Source organism: Salmo salar, chromosome ssa13 (genome assembly GCF_905237065.1).
Source record: "Salmo salar chromosome ssa13, Ssal_v3.1, whole genome shotgun sequence".
NCBI classification, from domain to species: domain Eukaryota; kingdom Metazoa; phylum Chordata; class Actinopteri; order Salmoniformes; family Salmonidae; genus Salmo; species Salmo salar.
The window spans coordinates 14,493,344-14,509,872 of NC_059454.1; the positions used below are offsets into that span (position 1 = coordinate 14,493,344).

The 16,529-nt window shown below is 40.2% G+C and overlaps 1 protein-coding gene across 1 annotated transcript; it reads right to left on the reverse strand.

The window, feature by feature from the left end:
* Positions 1 to 7,525: 7,525 nt before the first annotated feature.
* Positions 7,526 to 14,403, reverse strand: pnck (pregnancy up-regulated nonubiquitous CaM kinase). Its single transcript, XM_045692974.1, has 5 exons — positions 13,967 to 14,403; positions 12,104 to 12,235; positions 11,683 to 11,809; positions 10,201 to 10,285; positions 7,526 to 7,757 (listed from the first exon to the last, which is right to left on the reverse strand). The coding sequence occupies exons 2-5, from the start codon at positions 12,190 to 12,192 to the stop codon at positions 7,699 to 7,701; spliced, it is 360 nt and encodes a 119-aa protein (XP_045548930.1). The 5' UTR covers positions 12,193 to 12,235; positions 13,967 to 14,403; the 3' UTR covers positions 7,526 to 7,698.
* Between the last annotated feature and the right edge of the window lie 2,126 nt (positions 14,404 to 16,529).

Genomic DNA, 16,529 nt, shown 5'->3' on the forward strand with positions numbered 1-16,529 from the left:
ACATACATACATACATACATACATACATATGCGCAATACAATACATACATACATGTATACAATCCATACATACATACATACATACATACATACATACATACATACAGTACATACATTATATACATACATACTAACATACATACTAACATACATACATACAGTACATACATACATACATACATACATGCATACATTATATACATACATACTAACATACATACTAACATACATACATACATACATACATACATACATACATACATACATACATACATACATACATACATACATACATACATACATACATACATACATACATACATATACATACATACATACATACATTATATACATACATACTAACATACATACTAACATACATACATACAGTACATACATACATACATACATGCATACATTATATACATACATACTAACATACATACTAACATACATACATACATACATACATACATACATACATACATACATACATACATACATACATACATACATACATACATACATACATACATACATACATACATACATACATACATCACCCTATTCACCAAAGCACTATTTATCTCCACACCACACCAGTGTCATGCCCAGACACACTGGCTTGCTCTCTGAAATTACATTCCTAATCTCTCCCACTGCTGAGCCATGGCCCAAAACCTTGGCTAATTGGGATAAAATAGAATTCACCATCAGCCTCGCCTGTCTGAAATCTGAGTCTGAAATATTAGATAATGATGTAGATTGCTGATGAATACCGGCTTAGCACAGTCAACCTTCATTTGAATACACTTTGTCAATAATGGTCATCATTCCTGAGAAAATGATGAACCACCTGTCTTCGTCAGAGGTTTATTCTGTCTAATGTTCGGGGACTTAAGGGAACCTGATCAAAATGTTGTGTACCCTGGTTCATCATCAACTGTGCAACAACAATCATTTTTTCCTGATAAACATGAAATACAGATAATGTGACAGATTAAAGTCAATACTGGCAGTAAAGGGATTGTTTTTGAATGACAAAGACTGTCTACAGAAATGCCTTTATCGTTATAGAACAGACCAGCATATCCAATTCAGTACTCCACACTCCCCAGACCCTTCCTTTATGGAACAGCCCAGTGTCTCTAATACAATAATCCACACTCTCTTTCCTTCTCTCTTGACTGAATGTCAACTGCCTTCCCTGGTCCCTGAAAGCTGATTTTTACACCACCGTAGGATTTCCATAATCGCTTTATCCATGCGATGTGATCAGCCTCTCACACAAAGAGGAAGACATTAGCCCCAATTTGAACTGCCACAGATTTGCCAAACAGAGGGTGCTGTTTGCCGCTGATAAGGGAGGAAAGGTTTGGAAGGACTCTGACTGAAGGGTTGGGAAGAGTGGTGAAATGCCAAGCAAGACAACCAACCCGGGTTTAATATTGAAAATCAACAACTCTTCTCAAAGATCAGCCTGTTTTGGAGACATCTTTTCCTTACAGGAAAATCTGTCTATGAAATGTAGTAATTGGATCAAACAATCCAATAGGATGTAATAGTTATTCACACACAGACAACTTAATGAGATGGATGTGTGAGTGACAAACAAACATACTGCATGTGAATTCAAACACATTTACAGTGAACTAAAACACTGAGCTACTGTAAATAAACTATTTGTCTTTCTATTGTTTTGTTCCAAGATATAAACACAACATGTGAAGTGTTGGTCCCATGTTTCATGAGCTGAAATAAAAGATCCCAGAACTGTTCCATATGCACAAAAAGCTTATTTCTCTCAAACTTTGTGCACAAATTTGTTCACATCCCTTTCAGTGAGCATTTATTTCTCCTTTGCCAAGATAATCCATCCACCTGACAGGTGTGGCAAATCAATAATCTGATTAAACAGCATGATCATTACACAGGTGCACCTTGTGCTGGGGACAATAAAAGGCCACTCTAAAATGTACAGTTTTATCACACAACACAATGCCACAAATGTCTCAAGTTTTGAGGGAGCGTGGATTGGCATGCTGACTGCAAGAATGTTCACTAAAGCTGTACCATAAGCCGCCTCCAACATCGTTTTAGATCATTTGGCAATACGTCCAACTGGCCTCACAACAGCAGACCACGTGTAACCACGCCAGCCCAGGACCTCCACATCCGGCTTCGTCATCTGAGACCAGTCACCAGGAGTATTTCTGTCTGTATAAAAGCTCTTTTGAGGGGAAAAACTCGTTCTGATTGGCTGGGCCTGACTCCCAAGTGGGTGGGCCTATGCCCTCCCATGCCCACCCATGGCTGCGCCTTTGCCCATTCATGTAAAATCCATAGATTAGGGCCTAATGAATTTATTTCAATTGACTGATTTCCTTATATGAACTGTAACTCAGTAAAATCGTTGAAATTGTTGCATGTTGCGTTTATATTTTTGTTCAGTATATTTTAAAAGCTGCCTCCAGCAGCATGTTGTGCTAAGGGTGAATGTTAGTACAAAATGTATCAGACCCATATATTTAGAGAGGTAGGACATTGAGGTTTCTGCATTATGATGCATTTACATTACACTGAACTCCATGGCAGTCATGTTAGTTCCTCATGGGCAATATTGACCAATAGCAGTTCACAGAATTGTCGGAATTTTAAACAATGCTATATACAAGATTCCAATTTTCGTCATGAATGGACAAATGGAATGCTTAAAGGTGCTAACATGGCGTCCATTCTAAAAGTTGGCCCAACTGTCTAAATCTATTTCTCTGGTATGTCAGTATCTGTCCATGTGGCAGGGAAAGGTACCTGTATTCCCAGTAGGCTGATAAACAGACAGATCCTGTCGACTCACTGTTACTTTACCAGAACTCCCCAGGAGACCATCTGGACAAGAGCTCTGTAGAAAAACATCATGGTACCACTCTGGCTCATGTTTGAGACAACTACACACAGACAGACAGAGTTCTGTTTTCACATGGTAAAAAGCATTAATGGAAGCTTGTGCTGTTCCTGTCATGTCCCAAACATCTGGCCACAGAGGTGGGCAGTGAAGTGTTGGAGCGAAAGGGGAGCGCCTGCATGTTTGAGAAGGCTGCCTAGCTGTCGGCTGCAGCAGTGTGGAGAGGAGAAGAGGGGAGGCTGGGTGGGTGGGTGGTGGAACCAGCTGGGAAGACGGATGTTTGACAGGTGTTTGAGCTCTTACCTGAGGCAAGCTGCACTGGGCATTGTCATCATACGTCAAGAACAAACGTAAATTAGGAAATGTAAATGATAAGGCCTCTGAATTTTTGGCGGATAATTACCCATCTTAATTAAAATGAGTTACACCAGATGGGAGACAGCTTGCACTATGGAAATGAGCCAAGTTTGCTGTAAACACAGTTCTAAAGTGTGAAACTTACAATAGCTAACATGTATCCATGCATGTGTGCCAGAGAAGGATGTCGCCATCCTGAGGTATCTGTGACCCAATTAGGGTCATTTGCATTAAACAGTTGGCTTTTGTACACCATGCTTTCTATACACTAGGACCTGCCATCCATGATCTCCATCATTCCCATGTCAGTTGATTTAAAACCTCCTCCATTAGTTATGTGTTTCCTGCTGTATTAGCCATGGCTCTCATACAGAGGCGTGTGCACTTTTAAAAGAATCTTTACAACGGTTACTCTGTTATTGGTCAGCGAGACATCAGCGGTACCCAATCAGAGTTCTACCTCAATTTCTGCACCTTGGAACATCTTGACAAAACACAGTAAAGTGCCCTTGGCAGCCCTTTTCAAATTGTTTAATATATAATTGCTTTGGCGCACACTAAAAGGTTTCCACATGATTGGTCCTAACCAGGATTTCATAGGGTGATGGAAAGGCAGGAGCTGCTTTACTGCTTTATGCCCACTGATATGAGCAACACCAGACAGACTGGAGAGGAGTGAGCTTTATACGGGTTTGTATGTATGACGCTTTAAAACCATTGTTCTAATGAAAAAAAGAGCTACTCCATGTTCAAGGGCACTCTGCTATATTCTGACCCACACTGATGATGTTATGGGTTCTTAGGTCACTTGGACATTTATAGCTGCCTCTCTCTCTAACACACATACAGCGGAGAGCTTTCAAGGAGCTGTCTCATTAGTTTAGGTTAAGCATGGGTTGTTTCTGCTGTCAAAGGCAATATGCATTCTGCCCCTACCCTACCTTATTGCTTTGTGGTTGGGGTTGGGGTTGTCATTTTTAATTCTGAAGATGTACTCAATGTAATGTGTTCTTATTCATCCCAGTTCCCAAGACATTCAAGAATTCTAATGACTGTGTCAAACTCAACTAGAAAATGATCAAATATCAAACTTTGAGTGGGAAAAAAACAGTGTTAACACGCTTTTATTAGTGAAGAATACAAGGGTCTATGGATACTTAGCATCAAATAATTAGAAAACCTGTTTACGTCGATGCATGGTCAATAGATACTAGGCCTATTAGTATATTGTTATTATGTATCAACAAAATTACACTTGATGAGTCAAATGAGTCCTGCTGCTAAATTGTATGGAGCCAGACCAGATTCTGAGCATAGTTTGGATGAGACCGTTAAATAATAATAATAATTTACAACAGAAATAAAAGCTTGATTAAGACCGCTCTCTGCTGGCCGAAGGAGAGTATCACTCTGCATCACTCTGGATTTGCAATGAATCACATACAGCAAAGGCAATAGAGAGCAGAAATGCCATAAATGGCACAGGATTCTTCTGAGGTAATTTCTCTGCCAGACATAGATTAAAGGGCATCGCTTGTTAGCTCAGAGTAGCTCAGTTGGTAGAGCATGCCACTTGCAACACCAGGGTTGTAGGCTTGATTTCCACGGGGGGCCCAGTATGAAAAAAGTATGAAAATGTATGCACTCATTACTGTAAGTCGCTCTGGATAAGAGCATCTGCTAAATGACATAAATGTAAAGCAAGAGAAAAAAACACAGGTTACTGTAGCGACTGTTTGCTGCGGGATGTTGATGTTGGGATATTTATGCCATTCGTCCCTCACCTTGCAGTGTGGCCTTGGTCTGTATGTTACCTCCTCTACTGCTACATTCTTCTTACTGAGCATTGAATGCCCTCTGAAAAACACAATGCAGACTTGTAGTTAAGTGGATTCCTGCACGTAGAAGAGCTGATGCACATAACCAAAATAATAGGAAACATATCCAGGTTCCAGGTTTATAGGAGATACTGTGCCATGGTGTGATGTTCTGGACATTTTAAACAGTAGCCAGGCAGGACTAAGCTTACCTTCCACTTGCTCTTAGCAAAGTTCTTCTGAATCTGCTCACTGACGGACTCATGTATGTTATTCTCCAGAGATCCTGATTCAACAACAAGTCCAGCACCAATTAACAAGCCATCAATACCACCATTATTATAGAACATTGGAGTCATATGCTGTAGGTTTACTGTACTGTATGTGTTATACTGATAGACCTACAGGATGCTTTTCATTGAAATCCTAAAAGAAATAAGGTGATATTCAATCAAAATAAATTCCTGGATTTACAGGATAAATCAAGAAAATGTAATATTTTGAACTTCATGAATTTGTTTGCATTAAAGGAATGAATGTTTCAAACTCAACTGCCATCGATATGTTTTCCTTATGATAGGCTATGGAAAATATCCCCATTTATCAGGGCACCCATTAATTGTGTTGTATAGAACATTTAATTCTGTACTTAAGTAGACTAAACACATGATGTTATAGTATTGGCCATTCTCACTAAAGGAGATATAGAAGCTAATACAGCACTGGAGGCTGCTGAGGGGAGGATGGCTCACAATGACGTCTGGAACGGAGCCAATGGAATGGCATCACATCAAACACATGGAAACCATGTTTGATGTATTTAAAATCAAATCAAAGTTTATTTGTCACGTGCGCCGCATACAACAGTGAAATGCTTACTTACAGGCTCTAATCAATAGTGCAAAAAAGTAATTAGGGGAACAATAGGTAAGTAATGAAATAAAAAACAGCAAAAAGACAGTGAAAAACAGTAGCGAGGCTACATACAGTAGAGAGGCTATATACAGTAGAGAGGCTATATACAGTAGAGAGGCTATATACAGTAGAGAGGCTATATACAGTAGCGAGGCTATATACAGTAGAGAGGCTATATACAGTAGAGAGGCTATATACAGTAGAGAGGCTATATACAGTAGCGAGGCTATATACAGTAGAGAGGCTATATACAGTAGAGAGGCTATATACAGTAGAGAGGCTATATACAGTAGCGAGGCTATATACAGTAGAGAGGCTATATACAGTAGCGAGGCTATATACAGTAGAGAGGCTATATACAGTAGCGAGGCTATATACAGTAGAGAGGCTATATACAGTAGCGAGGCTACATACAGTAGAGAGGCTATATACAGTAGCGAGGCTATATACAGTAGAGAGGCTATATACAGTAGAGAGGCTATATACAGTAGAGAGGCTATATACAGTAGAGAGGCTATATACAGTAGAGAGGCTATATACAGTAGCGAGGCTATAAAAGTAGCGAGGCTACATACAGACACCGGTTAATCAGGCTGATTGAGGTAGTATGTACATGTAGGTATGGTTAAAGTGACTATGCATATATGATGAGTAGCAGTAGCGTAAAAGAGGGGTTGATGGATGGTGGGTGGGACACAATGCAGATAGCCCGGTTAGCCAATGTGTGGGAGCACTGGTTGGTCGGCCCAATTGAGGTAGTATGTACATAAATGTATAGTTAAAGTGACTATGCATATATGCTAAACAGAGAGTAGCAGCAGTGGCGTAAAGAGGGGTTGCAAATAGTCCGGGTAGCCATTTGATTACCTGTTCAGGAGTCTTATGGCTTGGGGGTAAAAACTGTTGAGAAGCCTTTTTGTCCTAGACTTGGCACTCCGGTACTGCTTGCCATGCGGTTGTAGAGAGAACAGTCTATGACTGGGGTGGCTGGGGTCTTTGACAATTTTTAGGGCCTTCCTCTGACACCGCCTGGTGTAGAGGTCCTGGATGGCAGGCAGCTTAGCCCTCTGTAGCTACCCTCTGTAGTGCCTTGCGGTCGGAGGCCGAGCAATTGCCGTACCAGGCAGTGATGTAATCAGTCAGGATGCTCTCGATGTTGCAGCTGTTGAACCTTTTGAGGATCTGACGACCTATGCCAAATCTTTTTAGTTTCCTGAGGGGGAATAGGCTTTGCCGTGCCCTCTTCACGACTGTCTTGGTGTCTTTGGACCATTCTAGTTTGTTGGTGATGTGGACACCAAGGAACTTGAAGCTCTCAACTTGCTCCACTACAGCCCCATCGATGAGAATGGGGGGTGTGCTCGGTCCTCCTTTTCCTGTAGTCCACAATCATCTCCTTAGTCTTGGTTACGTTGAGGGATAGGTTGTTATTCTGGCACCACCCAGCCAGGTCTCTGACCTCCTCCCTGTAGGCTGTCTCGTCATTGTCGGTGATCAGGCCTACCACTGTTGTGTCGTCTGAAAACTTAATGATGGTATTGGAGTCATGCCTGGCCATGCAGTATTTAATACCATTCCACTGATTCTGCTCCGGCCATTACCACAAGCCCTTCCTCCCCAACTAAAGTGACACCAACCTCCTTTGGAATACACACATAGCTACTAGTCTATTTTTAAACTCACCAAGGTTGCTTCAAGGCCTGCTCACAATTGTACCTCATCCTCTGGTTCTTTCTGCAACATGCGTGGAATGAAATCTATTGCTGAACGGAACATTTTGGAGAGGGAAGCAGCATTCAGGAGGTCATACATTTTTAAAGACTAAAGAAAAGCACACAGAAATATATTTTTTGTAAATAAATAAAATTAAAAATTAAAAGCACACTGAAAGAAAAATAAGTAATTATTGCCAAGACAGGGATGACATTGTGTGTCTAATACGTGTGAGATGTAAAGAACTAATACAGGCTAGCTAAAAGGATCTCTCAGTATCTTCAACTACATACTCTACCTGATTTAGAGTCAAACTCATATTCAGCCTTTATAATCAACATGTACATATGTGAGTCATTGTGGTCATTAAACAGAGGGTAGAACACTCAAATAAAACCTTTTAACACAACACAACTTTTCACTTGTCTGTATTAAAGGGATAGATCGGATTTTGGCAATGAAGCCATTTATCTACTAACCCTGGAAGTCTACATAGAAGTCCCATAGACTTCCAGTCATTGCTCTTTGCTAATTGGCAACTTCCTTCCTACTGGATGGAGAGACATACAAATTGTATCCATGAGTTCATCTGACTCTGGGGAAGTAGATAAAGGGCCTCGTTGCCAAAATCCTGAAGTATCCCTTTAAGTAAAATGTGAAGAATTTACCATTACTAAACACTCAAAGTATATACAGTTGAAGTCGGAAGTTTACATACTCCTTAAGCAAATACATCTAAACTCAGTTCTTCACAACTTCTGACAATTTAATCCTGGTAAAACTTCCCTGTCTTAGGTCAGTAAGGATCACCACTTCATTTTAATAATGTGAAATGTCAGAATAATAGTAGAGAGAATGATTTATTTCAGATTTTATTTCTTTCATCACATTCCCAGTTGGTCAGAAGTTAACATATACTCAATTAGTATTTGATTGGCATTGCCATTAAATTGTTGAACTTGGGTCAAACATTTCAGGTAGCCTTCCACAAGCTTCACACAATAAGTTGGGTGAATTTTGGCCCATTCCTCCGGACAGAGCTGGTGTAACTGAGTCAGGTTTTGTAGGCCTCCTTGCTCGCACACACTTTTTCAGTTCTGCCCACAAATTTTCTACAGGATTGAGGTCAGGGCTTTGTGATGGCCACTCCAATACCTTGATTTTGTTGTCCTTAAGCCATTTTGCCACAACTTTGGAAGTATGCTTGGGGTTGTTGTCCATTTGGAAGACCCATTTGCAACCGAGCTTTAACTTCCTGACTGATGTCTTGAGATGTTGCTTCAATATACCCACATCATTTTCCTTTCTCATGATGCCATCTATTTTGTGAAGCGCACCAGTCCCTCCTGCAGCAAAGCACCCCCACAACATGATAGTGCCACCCCCGTGCTTCATGGTCGGGATGGTGTTCTTCGGCTTGCAAACATCCCCCATTTTCCACCAAACATAACGATGGTCAGTATGGCCAAACAGTTCTATTTTTGTTTCATCAGACCAGAGGACATTTCTTCAAAAAGTGTGATCTTTGTCCCCATGTGCAGTTGCAAACCGTAGTCTGGCTTTTTTTTATGGCGGTTTTGGAGAAGTGGCTTCTTCCTCGCTGAGTGGCCTTTCAGGTTATGTCGATATAGGACTCGTTTTACTGTGGATATACAGTAGATACTTTTGTACCTGTTTCCTCCAGCATCTTCACAAGGTTCTTTGCTGTTGTTCTGGGATTGATTTGCACTTTTCGCACCAAAGTACGTTCATCTCTAGGAGACAGAACGTGTCTCCTTCCTGAGCGGTATGACGGCTGCGAGGTCCCATGGTGTTTATACTTGCGTACTATTGTTTGTACAGACAAGTGTGGTACCTTCAGGCGTTTGGAAATTGCACCCACGAATGAACCAGACTTGTGGAGGTCTAGGCTGATTTCTTTTGATTTTCCCATGATGTCAAGCAAAGAGGCACTGAGTTTGAAGGTAGGACTTGAAATACATCCACAGGTACACCACCAATTGACTCAAATGATGTCAATAAGCCTATCAGAAGCTTCTAAAGCCATAACATCATTTTCTGGAATTTTCCAAGGTGTCTAAAGGCACAGTCAACTTAGTGTATGTAAACTTCTGACCCATTGGAATTGTGATACAGTGAATTAAAAGTGAAATAATCTGTCTGTAAACAATTGTTGGAAAAATAACTTGTGTCATGTACAAAGTAGATGTCCTAACCGACTTGCCAAAACTATCGTTTTTTAACAAGAAATTTGTGGAGTGGTTGAAAAATTTGTTTTAATGACTCCAACCTAAGTGTATGTAAACTTCCGACTTCAACTGTAGGTGATCACCCCCAGAGCCCATAGGTCCACCTCTTTGTCATAAGATTTCTGCTGCAGAAGCTATGGGGCTGCACACAAAATTAAAGAGAGGGTTTATGTGTGAGGTTCAAACTGCTTTAATTCTACATGATGAGGGTTCATATGGGATGTAGGTATTTGGGGATCCTCACCCACATAAGCAGGGGGTCCACATGCAGTGGTGAGCACACTGCTCTTCCAACTTGGACAGGCCAAAGTCACTGACAATCTTGGAATCTATAGACAAAGTTTGATATAGTAAGTTCTCAGGCTGGGAGGAAAAATAATAATAACAATAATAACAACAACAACAATAATAATAATAACAATACTAACAACAACAACAATAATAATAACAATAATAATAATGATCACAATAATAACAACAATAATAATACTAACAATAATAACAACAACAATAACAATAATAACAACAACTACAATAATAATAACAATAATAATAATGATCACAATAATAATAATCTAACAATAATAATAATAGAAAGTCCACAATGGTTTATTGACAATAAAGCTGTATCTATCTATCTATCTATCTATCTATCTATCTATCTATCTATCTATCTATCTATCTATCTATCTATCTATCTATCTATCTATCTATCTATCTATCTATCTATCTATCTATCTATCTATCTATCTATCTATCTATCTATCTATCTATCTATCTATCTATCTATCTATCTATCTATCTATCCATTTAACACTGCTACCAAACTATAAAACAGATCACCTTCGGGTCCATGCGTTAAATTATATTATAACAGCTAGAGGACAGTTGTACATTCAGGTCCCTGTGTAAAGTTGTTACGTTCCCCAGTTTCTGTGTTGTTGTGGGTTTGTATGTGTGTATTCAGGGAATGGCTTCCTGGATTCCTCACGCAGCTGATTGGTCGGCCCCATTGCTGATTGTAGCTCTGACCCCTCCCTCTCGTCAGGGGAAACAGCTGGCTCTTCAATTACCAACTCCTTCTACAGCTTGATAAAACCCAGTGCTCCTTTGTCAGAGAGAGAGTTTCTTTTTATGTCCTGTGTTGATTGTTGTGGCGGTCAGTAAAAGTTTTGGCGGTATTATTTTGTAGCTGCGCCTTCAGAGGTATGTGTATGCCAATAGGACTTAGTGTTTTTGGTTAATTACATTTTTCACTTAAAGTATTGGTAAATATTCTGTTTCATTTGTTCCGGGGGGGGAACGCGCCTTGGGAGTGTTTAATCAAGAAGCCTACGGGCATACGTCATCCGTAGTATTTATCTATGCACACTAGGTAAGACCTGGGCGGATCACCCCCCCTGTATTTGGTTAGTGTGCGCCAGGTGCTGCTAAAAATTAGGTAAGTAGTGGGAAGGCAGGGAAGTTACTGTAGGAGAGAGGACTCTTTAATTTGTACTTTCTTTGGTTCCGTCCAGCCCCTTTTCCCCACCTTACCGTATTAAGGAAGAATAAATTCCCTGTAAATGGTATTTTTCTGTCTGTCGTCCTTCCCCGCACCTAAGATCACATACTTTTTCACTCCACGGGGAGTTGAGATGTAGCAGGGTGTTGCGTTCCCTCCAAGAGGTGTACGTAGTAACATGTGATATTATAACAGCTAGAGGACAGTTGTACTTTCTGGTACCTGTGCACGATACCCAGCTGGTGGAGTTATTGGACTGCTTCCAGAACCTGCAGTAGGACATGGCTGGCATCTCTCTGTGTAGCTCCCCCTCTCCAGAATACAGTCCAGAAACTTGCCTCCTGTAACACTATTGTGACAAGCTTTTCATTTAGAGGTAAACACCGTAGCTCACTTATTATTTGACTTAACTTTTTTTCTTGGTGCGGGGACAAGCCTTCTATTGCAATGTGAAATATAAGCGATGCACAATCAATCTTAGATGACATAATTACTGGGCATCTAAAATCAGATTCCACCACTCAGAGTCATAACAAAATAAAGTTTTGATGATGTCTCAAAGTTCTCCTCCATTGCCACCATGTTGGGATGGATGATTCTGGTAAAAAAAAAAAAAAATGTATTTGTTAAACATGACACTAACCTGCGGAGCGCTGCATTCTCGTTCTCCAACATGCCCTCTTTTCCCTTTAGCACCCTCTTGCCGATACACTTGACAGCTACAAGTCTCATGATACGACAGTGCTGAGCCACCCGCACCTCAGAAATGGATCCCCTGAAACACCCCCACATATTATTAGTAACCGTTCATACAGGCTCTGAAACACCCCCACATATTATTAGTAACCGTTCATACAGGCTCTGAAACACCCCCACATATTATTAGTAACCGTTCATACAGGCTCTGAAACACCCCCACATATTATTAGTAACCGTTCATACAGGCCCTGAAACACCCCCCACATATTATTAGTAACCGTTCATACAGGCCCTGAAACACCCCCACATATTATTAGTAACCGTTCATACAGGCTCTGAAACACCCCCACATATTATTAGTAACCGTTCATACAGGCCCTGAAACACCCCCACATATTATTAGTAACCGTTCATACAGGCTCTGAAACACCCCCACATATTATTAGTAACCGTTCATACAGGCTCTGAAACACCCCCACATATTATTAGTAACCGTTCATACAGGCTGTGAAACACCCCCACATATTATTAGTAACCGTTCATACAGGCTCTGAAACACCCCCACATATTATTAGTAACCGTTCATACAGGCCCTGAAACACCCCCACATATTATTAGTAACCGTTCATACAGGCTGTGAAACACCCCCACATATTATTAGTAACCGTTCATACAGGCTCTGAAACACCCCCACATATTATTAGTAACCGTTCATACAGGCTCTGAAACACCCCCACATATTATTAGTAACCGTTCATACAGGCTCTGGCTCTCATTGCTTTATTTTGGAAAATAATTATTCAATCATCTGATCCCGTCTCATGTTTCAGGGTTCCTCTGCTAAAGCATTTCAATACTTAATATCGGAAGAATGTGCCATGATAACTGTAAACATCAAGGCATCAAGGTAATGGCTCTCACATAATTGTATGGCAACATATATTTGTAGTAAAGTGCAGTGTAAAGAAGCTTAGATCTGCCAAACTATAACACAGTCACTCTCCCAGCTTCTCTCAGATCAGACACTGTTGTGATGACCTATCCTTTCTTCCTGAATTCCTTCACCAGAGGCATTTTCAATAGGCTTTGTACAAAATACGATGCCTCCTTTATCTGACCAGCAATCATTAATTCACCATTCAAATGAAAGGCAATAAGGTTATTCAACCAATCCAATTACACTGGTAAGTTGTTTGGCTAAACATAACCTGGCTATGTCACTGCACAGAACTGTCCATCACAATCACCACAACCTCTAGAATAAACACAAATGTAAATCTTTACTATTATGTTGAGAGTAGCACATATTTCATATTCTAAAGTGTTTTGAACTAATGTCTAACCAGCCAAATCCTTTTTAAAAAGGTGTTCAACTGAAATGTCCAGTATCTGTCATTACAGTATTCATGAGATAATTCTGGAAGTAATCAGTCACTCTTTATACTGCTTTGCAGGTTTCTGACAGCTGTACAGTCAACTCAGTCACTTCCCATCCAGTGGTTATGTCCATGCCAAATATGTCTGTACAAGGGATTCACTATTACATTTTCCAACAGTGGAGCCAAAATGTTAAAACGCAGAATTCAACTTCCCTTCAGGTGCATTTTGAATATATATTTTGATAGTGTTCAAAGGCTATTATATTAGCCCTAAATAGCATGGTAGGATGACTTGGTAAAATCTAATCTAACCTAATCCTAGCCCTCACAAATAAGAAATTATGATTCAAAGAAACTGTAATATATCTGGAAAGGCTGTGTCTATCTGTAAAGTGTTTGGTTATAAATAATAATATGGTGCTGTTTACCTGTTGATTGTGGTGGTGGATAATTATTCTCTCAACGGTCTTCACAGTTCTTCTCTCCATACCGATGTCACCACTCTCCCTAGCCTCTATGAGCTTTCATTGAAAATCAAACTCTTCTTTTTCTGAAGCATCCTTATCCACCCCTCCCACACTATCCACACAAAAGATGACTTTTTAAAAAGGATAGAGCAGAAGAAAAAAAACAGGTAAAGAGAGCAAGGGCGGAAACTGCCTCTCACAGTTATTCATTGCATCCGCTTCACAAGAACAAGCCGTGCTAGCAGCTTTACTGCCAAGAGGAACTACTCAGTTGAACATACCGTATGCAGTACATTTCTTTGCATCTGGTACATTAAGTTTGGTAACACTGTCTGAACTTTGTCCAATTTGTTTTATTATAATAAATGATCAGGTAGAAAGCAATGTGCACCAGTTTACTTGCAGGTTGTCTGAGCCTGTGAAGGGAGCACCGCAGACCATTAGCTATATTTACATGATGAAACCTGGCTTTTGTCTCTGCAACACCAACCTGCACTATCCTTCTATGGACACAGTGTTATCCAGTGAATCGATCTAATCCACCTGGCACAAAGAACTCAAACAAACCTCTCGGGCAGAAGAACAGTCTATACAACAGTCTGCATGCCTTTCACCACAGAGTAGCTGCTCAATAGAGGAAGATGCATTTACACAAAGGACATAGTCATGCTTTGGGAATGAAAATACAAACAAATAATTTAATTCATTATTGTGCCTAGTCTATCTGAAATCGAATGATATACGTATACTATTAGGAATATTATTTTAAATAAAATTACACTCCCTATTTATAATTTAAAATATGCTGTTAGACAAAGTAATTTCAAACTTCTAAGTGCTGTGTAGTATTCAAATTGTCCTGAGTGATAACTGATAACATCCAATGCTGTCCATTTAAATGTGAAGAATATTACAAAATTATCCCTCTGTGATGCTTGGACATGTAGCCACTAGGGAGAGACATTGTATCAATATGCTATCTTCATGTTTCAAGTACAACCTTTGAGAATGCAGAGGCTATCTGTAAACTCTTCATTATAACACAATCAGTTAAACTAGTACTAAAATCTGGTAAATTGGTACTAAAAGGCATCCTGACTTGCAGACAGGTTTCCTCCAGATTTCCCCAATAGATTTGGATTGTAAATGAGGCTAGGGGTTAGGGTTACGGCTAGGGTTGAGCCAGGGCGTGGACATGAAACCAGGGTTGTGATGACCCAAGGACCCAAGGACCCTTGATAGCCCCTACTGCTTTTATATGGTCTCTGATGTTATTGTCCGTAATGTTGTGTCCCTGTTTTAGCTAGAAAGACAGATCTTCTACCTGTAACACATTAACAAAGCTGCTTCAGGCCCCTTCTCTTTCTCCAGAGGACACTAGACATTCCTCATCAGGAAATGTAAACTGGCAATTATCTTTATCCCTTCACAATCAACCCGTTTACAGCAAATAGTTTACCTTACCTGTGCAGTGTTCAGATTTCAAATATCATAAAATATATTTAGACGGCAACTATACCTTTCGTGTCGACGGAGGAACTCTAAAAGTCCATGTGTCATCTCTGAAGACTGTCTGCTTAGGAGGTTAACAACAAACCATTCTCTCTGGCTAAACTTGTGACCCATCATGATGAGGGTTATGTATTGGCAGTGGCACTCACAGCAATGAAAAATACTATCTGGTTATATATTTTACACCACATATGCAATTAAGCCAATTATTATTTTCATAGCATATCATACCAACGTAATGTTTTCAAGTGAGCCTGTCAGAGAACACTGAGGGGGAAAAAAGAAGGAAAAAAAATTGTGGATCTGTCTTTCTCTCTCTCTCTCTCCCTCTATCCATAGTATGAATAATCAGTCACCATGTTCACTGCCACAAACAGTAGAGAACATACTGTACATGATGGGGATGATGTGCCGGTTATGATTTTAACACTACACACATTTACAGTAATACCTCTGTCATTGTATGAACATGTTATATTTAAAAAAGAGGAGAACATGGTGAGTCGGTGGCATGGCTATTTCCAAAGTGCCATAAAAGAAGAGGCTGTAACCTTTTCATGGCAGCTGCTCCTAAGTCACGGGTTGTATTCAGGACTAAACTTAGAGCAAAACATGGAAGAGTTACCATAGCAGTACCCCCACCTTGCCTTGGCATGGCTACCACGTTACCTCACACATCGTGGCTCTGACAAAGACATCCGGGCAACTCCCAACATATCTGTGTTTCAGCACGTTGGCTGTCCAATACACTTTCAACAACGGAGTGTGAGAATTACAAGCAGGAAATCACATACCGTAGTTGTAATCTCTCCTGTTACAATCTTAATCAAGGACAAGAGGTGGTGAAATGCATTGTAAGGGTAGCTATGTGCAGGGAACACTTCAAAGAATCGTTCAAACGTTTGTGTGATGGCAGAGGCTTGACTACCAACAAACTGAAACGTCAGGTTCATGAATTAAACCCACTGGACTATATAATGATCCCGTGCTCATGGAGAAGACAGAATGAAAA

Excerpts from the sequence above, each read along its gene's own strand:
- pnck (XM_045692974.1), bottom strand. The coding sequence starts at position 12,192 with ATGAGACTTGTAGCTGTCAAGTGTATCGGCAAGAGGGTGCTAAAGGGA. Across the intron at positions 11,810-12,103 it reads GAGAATGCAGCGCTCCGCAG|TGTTACAGGAGGCAAGTTTC; the intron begins GTTAGTGTCATG and ends TTGTCACAATAG. Across the intron at positions 10,286-11,682 it reads CAGCTGGGTATCGTGCACAG|ATTCCAAGATTGTCAGTGAC; the intron begins GTACCAGAAAGT and ends CTTTGTCTATAG.